At 47.9% G+C, this 24011-nt stretch overlaps 2 protein-coding genes across 9 annotated transcripts in view; both read right to left on the reverse strand.

The window, feature by feature from the left end:
* Positions 1-687: 687 nt before the first annotated feature.
* gtf2f1 (general transcription factor IIF subunit 1) lies at positions 688-15068 on the reverse strand. 4 transcript variants are annotated; one of them, XM_033012327.1, is made up of 14 exons: positions 14999-15068; positions 12455-12509; positions 11220-11266; positions 10506-10578; positions 9461-9654; positions 8831-9001; positions 8067-8269; positions 7123-7276; positions 5992-6053; positions 5235-5357; positions 4203-4276; positions 3978-4113; positions 2672-2798; positions 688-1958 (listed from the first exon to the last, which is right to left on the reverse strand). In XM_033012327.1, exons 2-14 carry the CDS (start codon positions 12464-12466, stop codon positions 1748-1750), a joined length of 1587 nt encoding a protein of 528 aa, XP_032868218.1. In that variant the 5' UTR covers positions 12467-12509; positions 14999-15068; the 3' UTR covers positions 688-1747. The 4 variants fall into 4 exon arrangements, with proteins under 4 accessions (XP_032868218.1, XP_032868219.1, XP_032868221.1 ...); XM_033012328.1 differs by lacking the exon at positions 14999-15068 and adding an exon at positions 14914-14969; XM_033012330.1 differs by lacking the exon at positions 14999-15068 and adding an exon at positions 14817-14838.
* A 2643-nt stretch (positions 15069-17711) lies between these two features.
* The window catches only part of yju2b (YJU2 splicing factor homolog B), a 53840-nt gene continuing 47540 nt past the window's right edge, over positions 17712-24011 (reverse strand). For all 5 annotated transcript variants that reach the window (XM_033012138.1, XM_033012135.1, XM_033012134.1 and 2 more), the window contains 7 exons: positions 23730-23812; positions 22983-23038; positions 22233-22293; positions 21268-21410; positions 20732-20904; positions 19921-20059; positions 17712-18256 (listed from right to left, as the gene is read on the reverse strand). In XM_033012138.1, the coding sequence (XP_032868029.1) occupies positions 17802-18256; positions 19921-20059; positions 20732-20904; positions 21268-21410; positions 22233-22293; positions 22983-23038; positions 23730-23812 (1110 nt within the window). In that variant the 3' untranslated portion in view covers positions 17712-17801. The remainder of the gene's footprint in view (positions 18257-19920; positions 20060-20731; positions 20905-21267; positions 21411-22232; positions 22294-22982; positions 23039-23729; positions 23813-24011) is intronic.

The following is a 24011-nucleotide window of genomic DNA, read 5'->3' on the forward strand; positions in this document are numbered from 1 at the left end:
ATACAGTCACTAGGTGAATGCAGCACGCCTGTGGTATTAAGATGGTATCTCAGGCATTTCCAGCGGCTGCTCAGACCCAGGCTCGTCAACAGCCCGAGACCTCCGCTGTGTTCGCCGGGCAAAGCGACACCTCACCCCCCGCCACGTGCCCCATAACCCATTCACCGAGGGCACTGCCCGCCACCAGCCGACACCAAGTCATCACCTCAGATCTCACCATTTAAAGGCAAACTCGGATCATCCGTGGCGCGGAGATCGTTCTGTCCTCCGAGTCAGGGGATTGTAGGGGGGGGGGGGGGGCAAGACGTGCTTGGGACAGACGATGGAACAGTCCACGAGGGAAGACAGATACAAAGTGCTGGAGTAACTCAGCGGGTCAGGCAGCATTGCTGGAGAAACTGAATAGGTGACATTTCGGGTCGAGACCCTTCTTCAGATTCAGACTTCAGAAAGGTTTCGACCTGAAACGTCACCCATCCTTTTTCTCCAGAGATGCTGCCTGATCTGTATGAGTTCCTCCAGCATATAGTGACTGTCCGAAGGCTTTTGCTCTGATTTATGTTTCCCGAGAGCGAGGCTAGCAGGGGTCAGCCCCGTCCGTGTGCCCATCAGGACAAGAGATCCCCCTCCCCACCCCCAGAGCTTATACACCCACAGCTTACACACCCACTGAAGTGATGCAACAAATGGGATGAAAACCATTGGCCATTTTATTAGAGGATGGGTCGGTCCTGCCTCGAGAATGAACTGTAAATTACAACCTCATCAATTCAGAGCAAAAACACCACACAAAGTGCCACATCTCTGCCACACACACCTAAGCAACGTTTCTCCAAACTTTCTCCATCTGTAGGGGCCTGATCCGAAACGTGGCATAACCATTCCCTCCAGGGATGCTGCCTGACCCGCTGAGTTACTCCAGCACTTTGTGTGTTTTTTGTAAACCAGCATCTGCGGTTCATTGTGCTCTGACGAAGAGCAAGGCACTGCGACACTGGGTGGAGACTCGATCCCTGCGTTACATTTTGCCCCCACTCCCAGCCACCAGAGTCCCAGTGGATCAGTCCTGTTGTGTCCTGACCCTTTGCACAGGCCCCAGTCAAGATGGAGGTGCCGTGAGTTCTCAGTCCTGGCTCCTTTCCTTGGGCAAGTCCCCCGTGACTGTGATCACCTCTGTGGACCAGTGCTGGCACTGGGGAGCACAAGGGGAAGTGGTGAGTGGCTCTGCCGAGAAGGGACTTCTTGTTGTTAATTCTACAGTTTATAGAGGCAGTGGCCACCTCTGTCTGCAAGTTTAAAAGCTCTTGTGTACAGACAGCATTGTCGTTAGGTATCTTGGTCCCAATTCTGGACGTGTTGCCTTTCCCTGTGAATCTAGGGCCCACCCTATGGCGCTCCCACTAAAAGCTGTTCCCTGGTTGGGTTGATGGGGGGGAGTGTCACAGCTACAATTACCGGAGGCAGTTCTCTCTTCGGTCCGGAGACAACTGCCTCCTGCATCTCGGGGGGGGGGGGGGAACTGCTCCCACTTCTCACACCCTGGCCACACCAGACACACACCCATCCTCCCCAGCTGGGGCAGTCACTTCAGGTGAAGCCCTCCACCCTCAGCCCTTGATCCAGGCCAGGAGGGTGAAAGGTAAAAATACGTGAACCACAATTATGTACAGAGACAGACTACTCTGGGATCATCCCTTACTCAGGCAGGACAGAGTCAGACAGCTACCTACACACGCCGGCCAAACCCTCAGTTGACTTCCTTCAGGAAGAAGTGCATCTTGTCGTTGATCATCTTGCGCTCGGGGTTGAGTTTCTTCAGGATCTGTGCCAGCACATTAACAGTCTGTTCGCTGCTCAGCCCCGTCTTCTTTGTCTGGAACTTCTTCAGTAGGTCCTTGGTGGTCATAGGTTTGCGGGTCAGGTATCGACGCACCGCCTCTTCTGTCAGCTGGATATCACTGTGGGGCAGGCAGCGTTCAAATTAGTATCACAGTCACAGAGACAGGCCACTCGGCCCATCGACCTCCCTCTGGCCATTTACACTCATCACATTTTATCTTCCCCACATTTTAGTTTAGTTTATTGTCACGTGTACTGAGGTACGGAGAAATGCTACGTTGCATGCTATCCATAAGTTGAATTCTAGAATGTGTTGTGTCATTATTCTTTTTTTTTAAAATTTCTATGGATGTACGGAAACTTATTTATTTATTTTATGTAAAGCACTTTGGTTTCAACGTGCTATATAAATAAAACTTACTTACTTACTATCTTACTTACTATCCAGTTAGCGGAAAGACAACATATGGTTACAACGAGACTCTTCATTTAGTTTGAAGGCAGGCACAGATAACTGTAGTAACTCAGCGGGATAGGCAGCATCTCTGGAGGTAAGGGATAGGTGATGTTTCGGGTTGAGACCCTTCATCAGACTAAGACTCAGGCAGAGGGACAATGGAGGTATCTTAGATTAGTTTATTGTCACCTGTACTGAGGTGCAGCAAAAAGTTATTTGTTGTGTGCTAACCAGTCAGTGGAAAGACTATACATGATTACAATTGAGCTGTCCACAGCGTACAGATACCTAACAAAGGGAATAATGTTTAGTGCAAGAGAAAGTCTGATGAGATAGTCAGGGGGTGTGTAGTGAGGTCAAGTCTGGCACACTCACCTGCTGCTCGGTGTGGATTTGCCGGACTGCGGCTGAGGCGTGGATTTACCAGACGCCGACTGCGCTCCTGCGTCCATTTTCAGCCGTTTGGCCGCGGGGGTTTCGGCGGAGCCGGCCTGCCGTTTCCCTGGGAACGAGCGCAAAGACGGGAGGTAAGTCAGCTCAACTCCCACGTGTAGAATCATCCTCTTCACATTCCCATTCCTGTCCTCCAGCAGGGACCTTGGTACCCTGGCCCTACATCCCCAGTACTGAGATCGAGGGTGCTGGGTGGGGATGGTTTCTCCACCATGCCCAGACCACACAGCACACAGCACCCTCCTCAACCCTGGACCTACACATGCAAGTGCTTCACCATTCATGTTCATGTCAAAGGAGCAGAATTAAGCCATTTGGCCCATCTAGTCTTCGCCACCATTCAACCATGGCTGATGTATCTTTCCGTCTCAACCCCATTCTCCCCATAACCCTTGACACCCGTACTAATCAATCTTCAGTAAGATCACAGCTGATCTTTTACCTCAGTGCCATTATTTCTGTATTATCCCCATATCTCAGGATGCCTTCAAAATCCATAGTTCTTACAGATCCTTGCCTTGAATATACTCAGCCACCAAACCTCCAGATGCTTCGGGAAAATTATTCTCTACGCCCTGGGCAAAAAACTATCTTCTCTTCCTGATCCTGAACGGCTGGCCCTTTATATTCAGGCAGTGCCCACATTAATTCAGGAAAGCAACATCTTTGCATCTACCCTGTCTTGCCCCATGGGAATTCTGTGCTCTTCAATAACATTGTTTCTTATTCTCCTCAACGTGCAGAGTACCAGTGCAGTCTGCTTCATGTCTCCCGACAGAGAAAACCCATCAGTTATCACACTTGGTCTCTGGCAAGTTTATTGTTACTCAGATAAGGAGACTAGACTCATATGCAACAATCTAGGTGGCATCTCACCACCCTGTATAGTCCCAGTGAGACATTCTTATCCTTGTAGTTCAATCCTTTTGCAATAGAGGCCAACATAGTAACTGCTCTCCTGACTGCTTACTGCAAATGCATGTCAGTTCATGTTTTATTTCCAAAAATAAACTTCATTCAGAATAAAAATCAAAACACAAAACAAGAACAGTGCAAAAGATCTTGCGACATTCTCAGCATCGAAACATTCATTAGTGTCATTCACAGTGTGATAGGGAGAAGGCAGGAGGATGGGGTTAGGAGGGAGAGATAGATCAGCCATAATTGAATGGCGGAGTAGACCTGATGGGCCGAATGGCCTAATTCTGCTCCTATCACTTATGCTCACCTTGTTCCAGCTTGCTGGCGGCTGCTCTGAGTGTATTCGAGGTGCTGATCTGCGGCGTGGGCGTGCCAGGGCGACTATTCCCGTGCGAGCTGTTATTCGAGCCTCTCCAGTCTTTCTTCGGAGGTGTTTTCTTTTTCTTGAAACAGAAGCAGAAACGTGAGGTTTAACCATGGGTCAGGTCAGGCTCCAGGGGGAGTGGGTCTGGATTGTAACCGAGACGCTTACCAACATGAAGAGTGCAGAGGCGGCTTCCGACTCAATGTCACTTTCATCCGATGATTCCGACTCCTCACTGCTGTCTGTAAGAAGCACAAATGACTCATGGATATCTTTAAGGCAGAGATAGATAGATTGTTGATTAGTACGGGTGTCAGGGGTTATGGGGAGAAGGCAAGATATAGATCAGCCATGATTGAATGGCGGAGTAGACTTGATGGGCTGAATGGCCTAATTCTGCTCCTATCACATGATTTGAGTCGCTATAATGTCAGGTTTCCGTGATCCCCGCGGCTAAGAGGGTGTGTATGGAGTGGTGGTGGGGACAGTGTGTGGCACCAGAGTATTGTCCCCTCAGTAAAAGCACTGTGACCTGGTTTCCAATGTTGCTGCTTCCGACCAGGGTCTGAAATCACCCACAAACAGACATACTGGTGCAACCAGAACCATTGATGACACTTTGCAGGGTTACGTTAATAGCGTGCTCAAATTTGCACAGACGAGTTGTTCTCAGTTTAGTTTATTGTCACGTGTACCGAGGTACAGTGACAATCTTTTGTTGCGTGCTAACCAGTCAGCAGAAAGACAATACATGATTACAATCGATCCAGTTACAGTATATAGTTAAATGATAAGAGAAGCATGGGTGAAGCTCAACAGACTTGGTACTGGAGTTGGGCGTTTCAACGCCAGCGTGTGGAGATGGAGGCTCCCTCCACCAGAGCCCAGCCTGTGAATGTGGAGCAGAACAACAGACAGCCAACCATGTCATCTCTGGGTGCCCGCTCTACCACCCACCAAATGGAGCTGTGTCAGGGCCTGGCAGACATTGACACCAACAGAGACAAACCTGGCTTGAGATCTAACTATTCCTTTGGTTTATGTTTCATTCACAAGAAGATAAGGGAATAACGTTTAGTGCAAGGTAAGGCCAATAAAGTTTGAATAAAGATAGTCCGATAGTAGTTCAGGCCGGCTCACTGAGAGTATCATAAAATTGATAAAAGAGAAACGCAGCAATAAGCAGATTCCAATCCTCACCTTTCTTCTTCTTTTCTTTTCTCTCGGGGCCCGTGGATTTCTTCTCATCGTCCTCCTCCTCTTTCTCTTCCGCCGGCTTCTCCTCTTCGCTCTCCTCGCTGCTCTCCGAACCTTCGTCAATTCCTGAAAAGCAGAATTCCACAACATCTGGAAAACTCAAACCATGTTGCGTTGGGGAGGGTGGGGAGGAGGAGCGACGTGTGGCGGAGAGGAGGGGGCAGAGCGAGCGGGGGTGAGGATGGGGAAAGGGGAGAGTCTAGAATGGGTTGGGCAAGGACGCAGGAGAGTGGTGGCAACCTCACTCTTCTTATTTCTCCCGTGTCTGAGGCAAGTGGAGGCGTCCAGTGACATTTCTGGGGCTGCTGAGTACATAATCACCAGGCACGGTCCAATGAAGGGTGTGGTCTCCTCATGTACCACAGACAATATCCATTCTATGGACTAACCCATTATCTTGCCAGAGGCTTCATGCTTTGAACAGATGGCAGATATTTCACCCAGGAACTAAAAGCTTTTGTGCTTTGAAATCCTTCCCAGTATTATGGGGCTGGTTTAGGGGGCACGGCAAGTCTCTCTTGTAGGACCGCGTGGGATTCCTAGGAGTGCCCCTTTGGTTTCCCAGGTTGACTAAACCCAGTCACAGCCCAGTGCACAATCCCAGTGGATGCAGCTCAGCCGCGTGGGTATTCCTGGGATCTGCAGCGCCGGACCAAAGACGCATGGGACCAATGATGAGCAGCTTCAGTGTCGCATTTACCTTTCGGCCCATCCTCTTCTTTATCGGGCTTCGCCTTTTCTATCTCCATTTCGTTGTTATCACTGTGAATCAGAGAGGGACGTGTTGTGAGAACCTGGGTTTCTGTTTATCACTCGACAACACACCTAGAGTTTTATCAGCATGCAGCAGATTTCACTTGGGACCTCTCTAAACTGGGCCTTGAAGGCATCTCACTGCTCACAGTTTGGTGACTATCTCCCTGAATCAGCCCAGGGTCCCAGGCCATTGTCCCCTGTTGGAATGTACTGATGAAGGCAGCAAGAGCAGGATTGAGATGGGACACGATGCACGTACAGTCCAATTTCTCGCACCAAGCCCAGTCTTTGATCCCCCTGGTTCTGAACCCTGCATGAAAGGGCAGCAGCCTCTCATTGCAAACCCTCGTGCCGAAGGGAGGCACAGGACACAGCAGGTAGAGCTGCGGCTTCACAGTACCAGAGACCCAGGTTGGATCCTGACCTTGGGTGCTGCATGTGTGGAGGCTGAACTGCAACTGGAGGCGTTTCTTACGGGTGCTCCCGTTTCCTCCAACATCCCAAAGAGGTGCGGATTTGTAGGTTAATTGGCCGTCTGTAAAACTGCCCGTGGAGAGTAGGGAATGGATGTAACAACGGGATAATGCGAACTAGTATGAATGGGCGACTGATAGTCGGCTTGGACTCGGGGGGCCCTTGGGCCTCTTTTCATGCTGCATCTCTAAACTAATCTAAAGATTAGTAGCTCCAACTTCCTGGTATCAGCACCTTACCTCACCATCGCAGTTTAAACTGTGCCTGGCCACCTGCAGGGAGCCCTCCCACACCCCCCTCTGACCAGGGAAGGGAAACAAACTCTGGCAAGAAGCAATCAGGTACCTGGAGCCATCCTACTAGTTCCACTGTCCGCATCCCTTGGTTATCACCTCTTCCCCGGCCAACAATGGACCATTGTGGGCTCCACCCTTCCTTGGTCTTGGTCATCCGTCCTGCTTTACTCTGGCCTTTCCTCACCTCCAGTTCCCTCCCCTATACTTTCAGGCTGAAGAAGGGTCCCGACCCAAAATGTCACCCATCCTTTATCTCCAGAGATGCTGCCCGACCCCGAGTTAGTCCAGCACGTTAGCACGTCTACCTGGAGTCATCGTCGGAGATGTAATCCACCTCCTGGCCCTCAAAATCACCGTCATCGCTGTCCTCAAACGCCTCGTCATCAGAGCCTTTCTTCTTCTTTTTCTTCAGCGCAGCTTTCCCTTTTTTCTTGGTCTTCGGGTCCTTTTTAGTATCACCTGGTGAGGAGAGGGTACACGTCTGAGAGGCCAAATCAGCCGGTACAGTTGCTGCCTTAAAGCACCGAGACCTGGGTTCGATCCCCACTACGGGTGCTGTCTGTACGGAGTTTGCACGTTCTCCCCGTGACCTGCGTGCATTTTCTCCGGGAGCTCCGGTTTCCTCTAACACTCCAAAGACATATAGATTTATAGGTTAATAGTTGGTTTGGTTAATTGTAAATTGACCCTAGTGTGTGTCAGACAGTGTATGTGTGTTGGGATTGCTGGTCGGTGTGGACTCGGTTGACTGAAGGGCCCGTTTCACACACACACACAGAGACACACACACGCACACAGAGACACACACACACACACAGAGACACACACACGCACACAGAGACACACACACACACACAGAGACACACACACGCACACAGACACACACACAGACACACACGCACACAGACACACACGCAGACACACACACGCACACACACACAGACACGCACACAGACACGCACACACAGACACACACACACACACATACAGAGACACACACAGACACACGCACACAGACACACACACACACACACACAGACACACGCACACACATACGTACACAGAGACATGCACACACTGACACACACGCACACAGCTCCTCTTACAGCGGCCAGGAACATTTTAGGATGTGCAGCTCCCAGCCAAGGCTGCTTGGAGCTGTGCCTAGCTTGAGTGACAAGGGAGGCAGCAGATGGTGTGTCTACGCTCACAGCTTTATCTAAACAGACAGGCTCCTCGTGTCACTCACTATCGTCGCCACTCTCCCCGTCGCTATCATCCGTGCTCATTTCCAGGTCGTCTTCCAGTTCGTGGATCCGCAGGTCGCTTCCTTTTTTCTTTTTATCTTTGCCTTTCTTCACCTTCTCATCATCGTCGTCCCCATCATCGCGGTCCTGCTCCTTCAGCCGCTTCTGCAACATGATGCTGAAGTGATTCACCACCTTGTTACGCCTGAGGGTACAAACACGCAAGTGGTAGAAAAGGAAAAAAAGCAACGTGCGATTAGCTGTGTGAATCCCTCTGCTGACTGGTTCGCGCGCAACAAAAGCTTTTCAATGTACCTCAGTACACGTGACAATAAACTAGATCGAAATCTAAAAAAAAAACGAAGGTCTATAATTTACTTGTAATGAATGGAAAGTAAGTTGGCCATAATTACAGCCTCTCAGTTGCAAGAGAACAGATGGGTTCGATATAAACTGAGTTAAAATGTATTATGAGTATTGAGCAGGGGCCAAGGATAGGGCAATGACATCGCTGCCCTGTTTCCACCACCACGCACAAGAAGCACAGACTCCATTGTATGCAGATGCTGAGAAGTGTGTTCAATTTCTAATCTTGTGATGTGGACTCGATGTGAGCAGTTTTCTGAATGTAGTGATCAGGAATAAATCATTTGGCACAGCAGTGTGGAACCTAGGCTAGATCGATGCTGAGACTTGTGGCACAATGTTAAAGCATTGGGGGGGGGGGGGAGGTTATGTTGATGCACACACGAGCATGAAATTTTACCTTCCCCACTCTTCCTCTGCCTCCTCTGCAGTCAGAGTCCTGTGTTTTGCCACTGGGACAAAATTATACCAGGCGTTAACTGGAAACGCCTCAAACGCCCCGTCTGGGCATTGCGTGAAGATGTAGTAAGAGGCATTCTCAGTAACCCCACCTTTCCGCTGACCCTTGAACCTAACAAAAAGAAAAATCACTTGTGTTAGGATTGTCACAGCCTTTGTCCGTTTAAATATCTGGCTGTAGATACAGGGAACAACAGGAGAATGTAGAAACAAGGCTGGTTCAGAGAGGAAGACAAGAGTGCTGGAGTAGCTCAGCAGGTCAGGCAGCATCTCAGGAGAACGTGGATAGTGAAGTTTCAGGACCCCACCCCACCTATCCACAATCTCCTGAGATGCTGCCAGACCCGCTGTGTTATTCAAGCACTCCATGACTAGGAACTGCAGAAGCTTGTTTACAAAAACACCCCAAAGGTTTGGTGTAACTCAGTGGGTCAGGCAGCATCTCTGGAGAAGGCAGCAGTCTGAAGAAGGATCCTGACCAAAAACGTCACCTATCCATGTTCTCCAGAGATGCTGCCTGACCCGCTGAGTTACTCCAGCGCTTTGTATCTTCTTTTAGTGCATTACTTACTTCCGACCTGCCTTCCCGTTAACTCTCAGCAGCCACGGCTGGTCTTCTGGCTTAAACTCTCGTGTCACAATCCCAAACTTCTTCTTTCTCGACTCCTCTCGCAGTTTTTTGCCAAACTCACTGCCAGCACCAAACACTGGCTGCTCCTCTTCCTGGTAGATCTTCTTGTTACTTAGATCACGCTCCATTTTAGCCTACAGGGAAATGAGAGGTTTAACATTGCCACATTCCCAACACCAGTGGTGAGCATTTCCAGCCCTTTGCACTGTGTTTAGTTTTCTTTAGTTTAGTTTAGAGATACAGCACGGAAATAGGCCCTTCGGCCCACCGAGTTCGCGCCCACCAGCGATCCCCACACACCAACACTATCCTACACACACAAGGGACAATTTTGAATTTTACCAAGCCAATTAACCTACAAATCTGTACGTCTTTGGAGTGTGGGAGGAAACCGGAGCTCTCGGAGAAAATCCACGCAGGTCACGGGGAGAACGTACAAACTCCGTACAGACAGCACCCATAGTCGGGATCGAACCCGGGTCTCTTTGCAATGTAAGGCAGCAGCTCTACTGCTGTGCCGCCCCTAGTGATGGCCATCCAAGATACAGCAGTCCCTTATGGAAGCCATCCACTGCAGGTACATAGACTTTCCCCTCCTAATATCAAGCCAATGACCCAGAACATGGGCCACATACCCCGACCGCCCCAACTGCCAAACTCTCCCCTCACAATACGCCCCGACCTCCCATCTCCAAAATGTCTGCTCCCGACACAGCTCCCCCGAAAATCCCAACCCATGCCCCGTCCAGCTCCCCGACACACTCATCTTCCCGAAGAAGCACCCTCGGCCCAATCCTCACATCATCGCACCAAACCCTGCACCTCCCACCTCACCCTCTGCCCCGTCCCAGCTGTTGCCTCTTCCATCAGTGCCCACTCACTCATTCTCTCCAGCCCTGACCATGAGCCTTCTCAACCTGGCTCCCCCTCCCCTACAACGACAGGTCATGGTTTGGATGGGGGTCTACCTCACCCTGGGCCATACCTGAGTCCATGTGGTGAAGTTGATTTTATCAGCAGCGTTGAACGCCATGATGTTGTGCTTCTTGGCGTTGTTCCTGTAAAGGCAGGGATGGACATTCAGCACATTAAACCATGACCAGACCCGCTGACCCCAGGGCCACCATTGCTTTAACCTGCAATTTGTTGTTCCAGCTGCCTATCCGTACCCTCACCCACCCACCCAGCCCCCCCCCCCCCGCTCGTCCCCATCTGCCTCACACTTCTCCAACTCTCACCCACACCCTGCTCACCGCCCTGTCATCAAACTCTCATGAAACCTTCTCTTCACCCTTCTCTCCTTAAACTTCCCACCGTCCCACACCGCCCTGATGCAGTTGCTCCTCACTCCAATACTGCCTCTACAGCTCCTCCATTCATAGGTTCTAGGAGCAGAATCAGGCCATTCAGCCCATCAGGTCTACACCAGCATTCAATCACGGCTGATCTATCTTTCCCTTTCAACCCCATTCTCCTGCCGCACCCTAGTTTCCTCTCTGTCCTCAGCCACTGATCCGACGTCAGAGTTAAGTATGAGCCCAAACAGCGATTGCCTACTACCCGTACAGTCTTTCTGACACACTCAGCAAGCGGGTGAGAACCGTTGCCACTGATTCATTGCTGGGATAACTTGGCATGACTCTGATGGCTCTACTGCTGAGACACGTTGCACGTGGCAATAATAAAGAGAGTTGCTTACTTGGGAACACGGACAGTGTACTCAGTCACCGCTTGGCTGCTGGAACCCTGTCAAAGAAAAGCAGTAACGTCACTAACAGCAGGCTGCAACAAACGTTGTTTCCCTTTGTGACTTGGTAACTGTAGTAACACCCTTGGTTGTGTTCACCATCCTGGCCTATGAAAGCTGCAGATGATTCTTATCTCTCATTACCTCCATAGCTTTACTTCCCGCATATCATAACCCAATACAAAAATATCCCTCTGTACAAACAGTTCAGTTTATTGTCACGTGTATCGAGGTACAGTGAAAGTAGACAAAAATGCTGGAGAAACTCAGCGGGTGAGGCAGCATCTGTGGAGCGAAGGAATGGGTGACGTTTTGGGTCGAGACCCTTCTTCAAACGAGGTACAGTGAAAAGCTTTTGTTGCGTGTTAACCCAGTCAGTGGAAAGACAATACATGATTACAATCGAGCCGCCCACGGTGTACAGATACATGATCAGGGAATAACATTTAGTGCAAGATAAAGCCAGTAAAGTCCGATCATAGATAGTCCGAGGAGACGGACAAGAGTGAGTTAGATTCAGCTCTTCGGGCTAAAGGAATCAAGGGATATGGGGAAATAGCAGGAATGGTGTACTGATTTTAGACAATCAGCCATGATCATATTGAATAGCTGTGCAGGCTCGAAGGGCCAAATGGCCTACTCCTGCACCAGTTTTTCAATGTTTCTATGCGGCACGTTTACTAATTACTCACCAGTCAACACAATATAGTATTTCTGCCCTTTCGCAGGAAACAGGGTCTGATGAGTTTAAAGGGAATGCGGGAATCGAGGACCCGGTGAGTTCTAAGGGAGCACAAGCCAGTGAGCCAGATGTCAGGCCATTGGCATTTCCAAACGATAGAATAGCAGATTATCAAAGTTTTACTTGAGTATGAAACTGGATAAAACTTGACAAGGACAATTTTATGGGCTCCAGGAAAACAGCAGGTCAGAGACACAAAGTGCTATTTCTGTACATTGAACAAAAGAGCACACAAAAAGGTCTGACAACTGCAGACAGACACAAAAAGCTGGAGTAACTCAGCAGGACAGGCAGCATCTCTGGAGAGAAGGAATGGGTGACGTTTGGGGTTGAGACTACTGCCACTGCTCGAGCTCTGCAGGGGTCAATCCTTCTGTCATTAACCGGTCAGGCAATAATTGGTCCATCCATCCCAAAGCCCATTTCAATCAATGGACCTGCTTACCAGATTTGCCATGGTGATGGCTCGCTGCAACGTCCAATTGGGTTACGTTTAGATTCTGCAAGAGTAGTGAAAATAACAATGAATAATCTAGGTTACCGCCACCATCCTGTTTGCTCTGCATCTCTCCCTCTCGAACAATAGCGAATTGGAATGGAAAGCAATATTTCCAAATAGCCAAACGTTTACAAGTGCATTAACAGTAAGGAACATAAATAATAGACTTTAGGAAGTCAAAGGCAGTGCGAGGATGACATATTTTAGCAGGAAAGTGAAAAGATGATACATGCTAAATGGTACAAGATACTCAGATTACTTGCACATAAAATGTTTGAAGATGACACTAGTTGATAAAGCAGTTAACACATTATACTATTCTGGGCTTGAGGTGTGAGACAGAAGTTGCATTGTGTAGAAGTAGGTAAAGGAAAAACACCAAGGTGTGAAAGAGAGAGAGAGAGAGAGAGAGAGAGAGTGGGAGGTACACACACAGATTTCTCAGCAAAAACAGATATTGGAATGAAGTTCACTATGGCCTTCATTGCAACATCACTGCCTTTGTATGATTAAAGAAAAATATATTTGCACATCAACACCTCAGATCTAGTACTGAACTCACGGTCTACCAGGCATCAGCTATCCCTGGTTAACCACAGCAAGCACTTCAAGACACTGAAAAAATATCACCACTGCTGCCTGCAAAATCCTCTAAGTGCATTGGATGGATAAGCAAACCAACATCAGTGTTATTTCCTAGGCAACAAGTCCAATAGCGAGCACCCAGATGAGAACTAGCTGGCTACAGAGGGCAGAGGAGATTGTTTGCATGCTCGATACCAGATTCTGAAAAAGACACACCATTGGGAACTCTCCCATGGAAGGAGGTTATCAGGCAGCTCGAGGAAATAAATTATGGATGAGTTGAAAGCTTCCTTGAAGAAGTACATGGGAGGGAGTTCAGCCTCAAGAGAGGCAAGTGGGTGGTGATGGTGGGAGAGGCTCTGGATGGCTGAAGGAGCATGTTTAAAGTTCAGTCAGTGAACAATTGAAACTCACAGTGTGAGTGGAGGGTGGAAGTCAGAAAATCAAGGTTCAGATGGGAACGAGGGAGAAAGTGTAATTTACAGAATGCATGTCAAGGTTGGTGGGGTGAGTGGAAGCTCGGCGGGTGGCAGATCTACGGCCAGGGTTCAAGATTGGGAGATTTTGAGGTTCAGTGTTGGAGGGGGTGGTTTTTGGCATTACACAGGGTGAGTTAGTGGAGTCGAACCACGGATGTGTGGGTGGGGAACATGATGTTGGGAGGGTGAGTGTGAGGGTATGGGAGGGTGGGTGTGGGATTACGGCGATGAGAAAGGGGCAATGGGGAAGGGGTAGGGGGTGAAGGGAATGGGGTTACGAGAAATGGAGATGGGAATGGAGTTTCAGGGATGGGGATGGGGGGAGAATGAGAAAAGGGTTATGGGATTGGGTTTATGGGGATGAGTTTATGGGGGATGGGTTTATGGGGGGATGAGTTTATGGGGGGGGTGGGATGGGGGATGGGTTTATGGGGGGGGATGGGTTTATGGGGGATGGGTTTATGGGGGGGATGGGTTTATGGGGGGTGGGTTTATGGGGGGATGAGTTTATGGGGGATGGGTTTATGGGGGGTGTTTATGGGGGGGGTGGGATGGGTTTATGGGGGGATGGGTGTATGGGGGGTATGAGTTTATGGTGGGGCGGGTTATGGGAGAGGTGAGGGGGGGGGTTATGGGGGGATGGTGTATGGAGGGGGGGGGTTATGGGGGATGGGTGCTAATGTGGGTTATGAGTTTATGGGGGGGATAGTTTTATGGGGGGGGGATGGGTGTCTGGGGGGGTTAGAGTTTAGGGGGGGGAGGGGGTATGGGGGGAAGGATGAGTGTTATGGGGGGGATGGGTGGGATGGGGGGTGGGGGTATGGGGGATGTGTGTATGGGGGGGGGTGGGTGTCGTGGGGGTGGGGGTTGTGGTAGGGGGGGTGAGTTTTGGGGGGGGGGGGTGTATGGGGGGGGGGTGTGTATGGGGGGGTATGGGTTTATGGGGGGTGGGTCTGGGGGGGGGGGTATGGTTTATGGGGGGGATGGTGTTATGGGGGGGATGGGTGTATGGGGGGTGGGTTATGTGGGGGTGGGTGTATGGGGGGGATGGGTGTATGGTTTAGGGGGGGTTATGGGGTATGGGGTGGGTGATCTGGGTGTATGGGGGGGGGGGTATGGGGGGATGGGTGTATGGGGGGGGGGGGGTGGGTGTATGGGGGGGGGGGAGTTTACCCCGATGGGCGCGGGGACACGATGGGAACGAGCGCTACCGGAGGGTCTCAGAGCGAGCGGCGTCGACGCACCCTAGATTTTTAGGGACCTCCAGTCTTTCCTTCACACAAAACTGCCCCCCCCCCCGCCCGCCCGCCCGTGGAAAATAAACAATCGACAAATCAATACACGATGGGTTGGCGAGGATGTGAAGCCGCGCTCGGTTTAAAGATGATAAAGGGAAGGCCGAGAGCGCCTTGTTAGAGCAGCTTACCGGAACCGGAACCCGGTCCGTCACTGAACACGGTCCGTCACTGAACACGGTCCGCCGCTCAACCCGGACCCGACCCGAACAGACACAAAACCAAAGATACCAGAGGAGCTCCTCCATAATATTTGCACCAAAGATCTTATAGCAGAGCTTATAGGATCTTTGATTTGCACAAAATGCTGGAGTAACTCAGCGGGACAGGCAGCATCTCTGGAGAGAAGGAATGGGTGACGTTTCGGGTCGAGACCCTTCTTCAAACTGGTTAGGGAATAGGGAAACGAGAGATGCAGACGATGAAGAAGGGTCTCGACCCGAAACGTTACCTATTTCCTTCGCTCCATAGATGCTGCCTCACCCGCTGTTTCTCCAGCATTTTTGTCTACCTTGGATTTTCCAGCATCTGCAGTTCCTTCTTCAAAAACAGACTGGACAAGCTGATCAGGAAGGCCGGCTCAGTGGTCGGGGCTGAGCAACGAACGGTCCAGCAGGTGGCAGAGGCCAGAACTCTGAACAAACTGGGTACAATAATGACCAACCCCATTCACCCAATCCATGCCCTGGAGGTGATCAAGAGCAGCACCTTCAGTCAGAGACTGATTGCACCAATGTGCAAAACTGAGAGACATAGGAAGTCTTGTATACCAGCTGCTATAAGGTTATATAATGCGCATAAATAACTGCACTTTTTTTTTTCATTCATTATATTTTAACTTGTATTTTAACTTGTTAAGTATGGAAGCTATTTGAGGAAATGTGTGCTGTTATGTCTGTCTTGAAGCTGTCGTGGCACTGTAATTTCCTGTAAAGGATTATTAAAGGTATAATAATAAAAAATACAGACGACGATGTAGAGAGATAAATAATTTGCTCCCCCTCTCTACAGAGAAGGAATGGGTCTGAAGTCTCAGTCTGAAGAAGGGTCTCGACCCATCCCTTCTCTCCAGAGATGCTGCTTGACCCGCTGAGTTACTCCAGCATTTTGTGGCTGTCTTCGGTGTAAACCAGCATCTGCAATTCCTTCCTACCCACCCCGTCCGACACAAACTTCCATGCCTGAGGGAGGTGTGGAAAACTGTTTAAGAGACGCCACATATGTCATTGATCCGACTGATCGCTGACCAGGCATGGCCAAGCTGGAAAGAGTGAAGAAAGGATTCACAAGGATGTTACCGGGACTGGAGGGCTCGAGTGATATGTAGAGCCTCAAACAGCTTTTCCTGGAGATGGAAGGCTGAGGGAAGGCCTTAGATGTATATAAAATCATGAGTGGAATAGGTAAGATGGATGGCCTCATCCTTTTCCCCCTGGGCAAGGGAGTCTGCCGTTCCTACAAATCTCTGAAGTTATATGGATAGTCAACATTTTGGGTCGGAACCCTTCTTCAGCCTGTTTCCATGCTGTTCAATGCTTCCAACACTGGTTCAGTCCCAGTGGCTCAACACGACAGTCTGCTCTGTAGGGTGTTCCTAGGGAAACATGCAGCAATTGCTGCCAAAAAAAACTTAAGAGAAATGGGCCTCTTGGCCTAACCAGTCCTTCCAGTTTCCAGCTGAAGAACCTGCCAGCTGAGTATAGTTGACTCACACTCGCTATGCTTCAGGATGCATTCAAGAGAAATGTAAGCCATGCAAAAGGCCCTTTAGGATGAGCCTACTATGTAATATCTACTTCTGTTTTTATTGGAATATTTTAGTAAAATAAACAATTTAATATTGTAAAGAAGTTCCCATTCAGGAACTTTCATATTATTTCATAAGGTCGTGTGATAGGAGCAGAATTAGGCCATTCGGCCCATCAAGTCTACTCTGCCATTCAATCATGGCTGATCTATCTCCCTCCTAACCCCATTCTTCTGCATTCTCATAACCCCTGACACCCATGCTAGTCAAGAATCTATCCATCTCTGCCTTAAAAATATCCATTGACTTGGCCTCCACAATCTTCTGTGGCAAAGAATTCCTCAGATTCACCGCCTTTCTTTCAAATGCATGTTTGGTCATCACTCTAAAATGATTCTGAACTACAGCCTTCCTCGTAATCAGATTAGAACAGTTTGGGAAATATCCCACAGCTCCCTTTATATCTGACCCGTTTGATGTTTGACAAGAAACATAGGAATCAAAGGGGTTACCACAACCAAGAGTATGACTAATCGGAAGCTGGGCCTCTATTCTCCATTCTAAAAATAGGCTGATCTATCAGAAGTCTTTTAACATTTGAAAAAAAGTTCACTGGCATGAACTTGGTCCCTGATATATATCCACTTGTGAATGAGACCTAACTTGGTAAATAGTAACGACTAATGAAATAAAGATTCATGGAGAAACACCTTAACTCAGAATATGAATGATATCAACATCATTCCCACACCGTGGCCTGCATGGGTTTTCTTCAGGATCTCCGGATTCCTCCCCACTCCAAAGACGTACAGATTTGTAGATTAATTGGCTTGGTATAATTATAATTGTCCTTAGTGTGTGTAGGATAGTGTTAGCGTATTGGAATCACTGGTCGGCGCGGACTCGATGGGCCGAAGGGCCTCCCCATTGTATCCATAACTAAACAAATAAACCAAAGCAGACAGCAGTTGGCCTGTTGTGTAATTTAAGTTGTGTGATTTTGTGAACTGGTTATTCCCATGTTCCAAGCCTGTTCCTAACCTCATCATGAGGGCAACTCCAAGAACAAAATTCTGGCTAGTGACAAATGTCACAGATTAGTTTCAGCGCACTTATTAATTTATTTATTTCACAGGAGTACATTACAAGTCGGGAGTATCAAACAATTATTTACAATCATGCATAGCTCAGGAACTGTCTGCATCAGAATTGGAATCAGAGTAATCAGCCACAAGTGAGTTGGCACTGACATCTCGCTCTGCATCTGTCATAGCTTCAGTCCGTGGGGGAGAATCAGCCTCCCCCTTATAGCAGGTGCCTCTCGCTTGACTCAAACAGTTTGAAACAAAACTCTCTCGATCCATTCCGCTCTCTGTTTCCATCATGGGCTGTGAATCTCTGCTGGACATGTCTGCCCGTTCCTTCTGGCTCACTGGATGCTCCGCTGATTTCTTTCGGATTATTCCCAGGTCACTCACGGCAATTCCATTTGGGCTATTTAAAGATTTGGCTGTCGATATTTTGTTCAGTCCCAGTTTCTTCAACACATCTGCAGTTTTCTCTCCTGCTGTGACTTGAGGGGCAGCAAACCAGGACCTCGAAGTGATCTCTTTCCGCTTCATTCTCTGCTTGTCTTCATAGGCTGCGAAAGAAGCCGAGTCGGAATCACGGGTGTAATATCAGCCTGCTCCACAATAATCCTTCTCTACCCAAGGGGTCAACTACTCACTTGCGTTGTGAGTGGTGTAGCCCCTCGTATCAGGAGTGGTATCACTGCTGAGGTATGGGACCTCAACCCTCTCCCTGTCCACACTATAGATTCCAGTTGAGATCACTAGGCAACAGCTGATCAGGAGTTGGGATCCTGAAAAGTTGTGGAGACTTTGTGATGCTCCTTTACACTGACTCTGCTGTAACTAAGTAACTCATCGCAGCCTGGGGTCCAAGTATTGTGTGACTGCCATTGTAGCAGGATCTCTCACCCACTGAGGAACCAGGGCAGGTGATCTATTTCCCAGATACAAGGAACTGGAGATGGTGGTTTACAAAAAAAGATACAAAGTGCTGTAGTAACAGAGTGTCAGGAAGCATCTCTAGAGAACATATATAGGTGACATATCGGGTCGGGACCCTTCTTCCTATCTATCTCTGATGGCATTTTGTTTTGTCCAATCTTATTTAATGTGGAGTCAACTGCAGCTTTCTCTATTCTTAGGTTCCAAATCTTTAGATAAATTTACTTTGGGCCTTTGAGCTTGTCCAATACCTTGGCTATTACCATCCTCTCTTTACAGATAATGCTGCAATGTTCCTTAAAGAAGAAATAGTTCCTCATTTCAGTCTTAAATGAGCTCCTGTTATTCTGAGGAAGGGTCTGAAGAAGGATCTCGAACCGAAACGTCACCCATTCCTTTGCTCCATATATGCTGCCTGGCCCGCTGAGTTACTCCAGCATTTTTGTCTACTTTCCTGTTATTCTGAGATCAGACTCTATCTGTTATTATGTGCGGCCACTTCTTCTCGAGAGCAGGGGTATTCAACTAGTCAAAATAGCCAGACTTGATCGACAGAGAAATACGGAGGACATGATCCTCCGAAAGAGGTGGTTCCCATTTGAGATAGTTTTTTTTAGACTTTTAGGGACACTGCATGGAAACAGGCCCTTCAGCCCACTGAGTCCATGCCGACCAGCGATCACCACGTATGCTAGCACCATCCTACACACTGGGGATAATTTACAATTTTACCAAAGCCAATTAGCCTACAAATCTGTATGTCTTTGGAGTGTGGAAGAAAACCGGAGCACCTTGAGGGCAGCAATTCTGGAGCAGCAACTCTACCACTGCGCTACTGTGCTGCCCCAGATAACGATGAAGAAGAATTTATACTGTCAAAGAATTACAGGTCTTTTGAATTCTCACAAGAGGAAGCCTCCTCAGCATTTACTTTGTTTTGTCTCCAAGAATCTTACATACTAAAAAAAAATAGTTCTCATGCTTCTGAACCGACTGTGGAATTTCAACTTGCTTTGTTGAACAATCACCCCCATTATCTGGAATCATCCCAGAGAAACAATTTGTTGTGCTCTGGGTGTGTGGCGAGGTTTGGTGTAGCTAGCCTAGGATGTAGACAAGTGATGTTCACCATCAATAGCATGGAGACCACACTATTTTAGTGGGGTCCCAACCCCAGACATTGACTGCTAACTTTTACAGACAAAATTTCCAAAGTGTAATCCGAATTGAGGATGGGCACTGGCACTATTTGATTCATCAGTTGAACAGAGTTCATTTTCTCTCAACTTACAGTCTAGAACACGTAATTTAAGAAGGGAAGCCAGGCGTTTATCTTCGTCAGACTCCTCGAGCAGTGGGATGCTGAGATTTGCTTTGTTCCGAAGAGCTTCATCTTTCTCTTCCGTCTCTTTCAATACTTTCTTCTCATCCTAAGGTAAGGTAAACCAAATATATAATCAATATTCTGGGGGGGGGGGGGAACAGAGCAAAGCCATTGAATTGGCATGATTCACAGGAGTTGGTAGAATTTAAAACAGCTAAATCCCACTGATGCTGCAAATCTGAAGTAAACAAAAATCAGGTAACATTAGGGTCAGGCAAGAACTATGAAGTGCGAAGCAGAATTAAAGTTTCAGTAGGTACACAAAAATGCTGGAGTAACTCAGCGGGTGCAGCAGCATCTATGGAGCGAAGGAAATAGGCGACGTTTCGGGCCGAAACCATTCTTCAGACCAGTACATTGACATCTATTAATTGTTGCTTATCCTGTCGATTGTATCCAACATTTTCCCTATTTAGGCATGAAAAAAAGCACTAACAGAACCAAAAATGGTCAGTGATGGATTTAGTGACTATCTTGACTGGTTTTCCTTAGTAATAACACAGCATGGTGGAAGGAGGGGAGGGGGCATCCCTTCAATGATGAGTCCTCGTGGGAGAAGCTTTACACACTAACCCGTGGTATTTAATGGGTGAGCGAGCTGTGAACTACTCATATTTCTGGGGAGAAGGAATAAAGACTGAATCAGCATAGAGTTGCAGCAACGGGATTCCATGCTGCAGCATTGTTCCCTTACTGTGATAGTTAGAGCATGGCCTACCCGGAATTTCTTGCGCAGCATGCTGTTAATGGCAAAGTCATCCTTCCATGCACTCTGCATATCCTGGATATTGGACAAGGTGGGAACAGCGATCTTCAGCTTCTCCTGGTCCCCCACTCCATGTTCTAGCTTGTACATGGGATCCGTTTCCAACTTCTTCTTCTGTTCATGGTCTGAAGAATGAATGGCCACATCATGATTAAATGCAGGGAGCACAAGACTCACCCCTTGCCACAACACCAACTTTGATGGAGCAAAAACAACTATTGCACATTATCGGTGTACGAACAAGGGACAAGTTGAAGCAGAAGGTCACACACATACAACCTATTCTGTATTTAATTATGTGGAGGAAGGAAATGCAGATGCTAGTATACATCTGCTATTATTTGTCAACTGGCAAACCATTTGACCAATTTTCCCAATATATTTTCCCCCCCCCCCCCCCCCCCCCCATACCAATTTAAGTTGACAATATGCAAGGTGTTGCTTCCGGTTTCCAGTCTCCCTCCACCAACAACTCCCTGGTTACGTACCAGTTGTGAGAATCTGTTCGTTGTCCTTCATGTCCCAGCGTTCCTCCTTCCGTCGGGCTCCGCTCACAATCACATAGTCACAGTTTGCTGGGTCTGTCTGCATCTCAATATAGTTGACACACAAGTGGCACTTCATCCGAAATCTGCAAATCAATATTGTCATTTACTATAGCGCAGCCCAAGAGACCCATCGATCCATCTATCCCTCCCACCCCATCACAAGGAACATATACTGAGAGAGACAAGGACATAAACCCTGACTAAACCACAGGGAGGATAGAACAAAATTGGAGAAGTCAATGTTCATACCGCTGGGGTGTAAACTACCCAAGCGAAGTATGAGGTGCTGCTCCTCCAATTTACCAAAATGTGAATGCCCCTTTAGAAATTGCAAAGCCATATATGACTGCTATTCACTGGTTTTTGTGGAGAACAGGGCACTGAATCCACTTCTACTTAGAGTCAAAGAACAGGGAAGACTTGAAATAATATAATCCCTCATGTCCTGTTCACACAATGAACAGGACATGAGGAAAATAAAATTTAGTTTAGTTGAAAGATACAGCATGGAAACCAGCCCTTCAGCCCATCAGGTCAACACCCAGCATTGATCACCTTTTCACACTAGTTCTATGTTATCTCAATTTCACATCCACCCCTTACACACTGGAGGTAAATTTACACAGCAAAATTAACCTACAAACTCACACATCATTGGGATGTGGGAGAAAACCAGAGCACCCGGAGGAAACTCATATGGTCACAGGGAGAACATGCAAATGCCACATAGAGATCAGGATCGAACCTGGGTCTCTGGAGTTATGAGGCAGCTCTACCAGTTGCACCACTGTGCCACCTCTAAAGGTTAGTTTTGCTTAAGCATTAATCATGGACGATTACTTTGTCTTGACTTGGCAGTGGAGCAGCTGCGGTGAATTACAAAAAAAACAAAAAACTGGTGGTACCTGTAAATGGGGGTCGTGTAGTAGTTCCCAACTTTCTTCTTCTCTGCATTGTACCGAACACCTGGAACCAAAAAGATCACGGTCACCGACTGACAAAAGCTAAAGTTCCACTGTTGCATTCAACCACCCCAGGGAAGCTCTAGTAGTATAAGGTCACAAGATCATATGCGATAGGAGTAAAATTAGGCCATTCGGCCCATCGAGTCTACTCCGCCATTTAATCATGGCTGATCTATCTCTCCCTGCTAACCCCATTCTCCTGCCTTCTCCCCATAATCTCTGACTTCATGGTAAAGTTTTCTCTGTTCCATAAAACATTCTTCGTATCAGTTTAGTTTATTTACATGTGTACCGAGTACAGTGAAAAGCTTTTGTTGCATGCTATACAGTCAGCAGAAAGACAATACATGTTTACAATCGAGCCATTTACTGTGTACAGATACATGATAAAGGGAATAACATGAATAACGTTTAGTGCAAGATAAAGTCCAGTAAAGTCTGATCAAAGATTGTCGGATAGTCACCAGTGAGGTAGATAGTGGCTCAGCACTGCTCTTTAGTTGTTAGGGTGGTGCAGTTGCCTGATAACAGCTGGGAAGAAACTGTTCCTGAATCTGGAGGTGTGCGTTTTCACACTTCTATACCTTTTACCCGATGTGAGAGGGGAGAAGAGGGAGTGGCCGAGGTGCGACTCGTCCTTGATTATTTTTTACAAATTCTTATATATTAATTAAAAGTGCCCTGTCTTACCCATTCCGATGTGCTTTCCACAACCATCACACCAGATGTTGTATGGCATCTCAAACCTTTGAGAAAGGAATTGATTTGGTTACTGATCAACATCCAACTAAACGAGAATGGCATTGCATATGAGTGGGCCATTGTCCGAGTCTTTGCTCAAAAGACCACTGTGTAAGTACCACCAGACTGTTTGACCCTGCAATGGGAACCAAGCTGAACGCAGAGAGAACACTGGAGATATTAGTACCTTGGGGTGAACTCTCAATCAGGGTATTCTATGAGGTATATTAAAGGTTGAGGGAAGACTTGATAGAAACATAAAATTATGAGAGGCATCGATAGGGTAGTCGGTCTTCAGGGTGGAAATGTCCGACACTAGTTGGCATTGCGATAAGGTGAGAGGGGTAAGCTGAATGGAGATATGCGGGACAAGTTTATTTTTGTATGGAGCGTGGTGAGGGCCTGGAACGGGTGGTGATGGAGGCAGATACGATATGATAGTGGTGTTAAAAGGCTTTTGGATAGGCACATGGAAGTGCAGGGAATAAAAGGATATGGATCACATACAGGCAAATGAGATCAGTTGAACTTGGCATCATGTTCGGTACAAACCTTGTGGGCCGAGGGGCCCGTTCGTATGCTGTGTACTGTTCTATTCAACGGTACACCAGACTGAATACTGGGCACCCCCACACCAGGCACGCAAATACAGCACAACAGGTAGCTTAGAATATAAAACAAATGCAGGAAACTTACCGGATGATGAGGATGCCTTGGGATAGTTTCCGGGCCCTTTCCCGGAGAGGATGACTGTTCTTGTATTTGTTGAGGGAGCCATGCTGTCAGGTTAAAAAGACGGAGAAAACACAAGGAAAATATAAGACAAAACTTATTCACAGACCATGTTATTCATCCAAACACTGCTACTTCCACTTAACCAAGACTGTTTGGTAGTCCTCTTGCAATGTGCTGTGGGATATTTTTATTTTGCTCCCTGAATTCAAAATACGCCACACTTGCATTGGAGGCAGTGCAGCG

The sequence above is a fragment of the Amblyraja radiata genome, chromosome 35 (genome assembly GCF_010909765.2).
Source record: "Amblyraja radiata isolate CabotCenter1 chromosome 35, sAmbRad1.1.pri, whole genome shotgun sequence".
Lineage (NCBI taxonomy): Eukaryota > Metazoa > Chordata > Chondrichthyes > Rajiformes > Rajidae > Amblyraja > Amblyraja radiata.

What these genes read in the sequence shown, in the direction of transcription:
- gtf2f1 (XM_033012327.1), bottom strand. An exon ending in ATCTCCGACGATGACTCCAG is followed by an intron (nt 6,054 to 7,122) that starts GTAGACGTGCTA and finishes TCTGATTCACAG; the next exon opens with TGATAACAACGAAATGGAGA. An exon ending in AAATCCACACCGAGCAGCAG is followed by an intron (nt 1,959 to 2,671) that starts GTGAGTGTGCCA and finishes CCTGCCCCACAG; the next exon opens with TGATATCCAGCTGACAGAAG.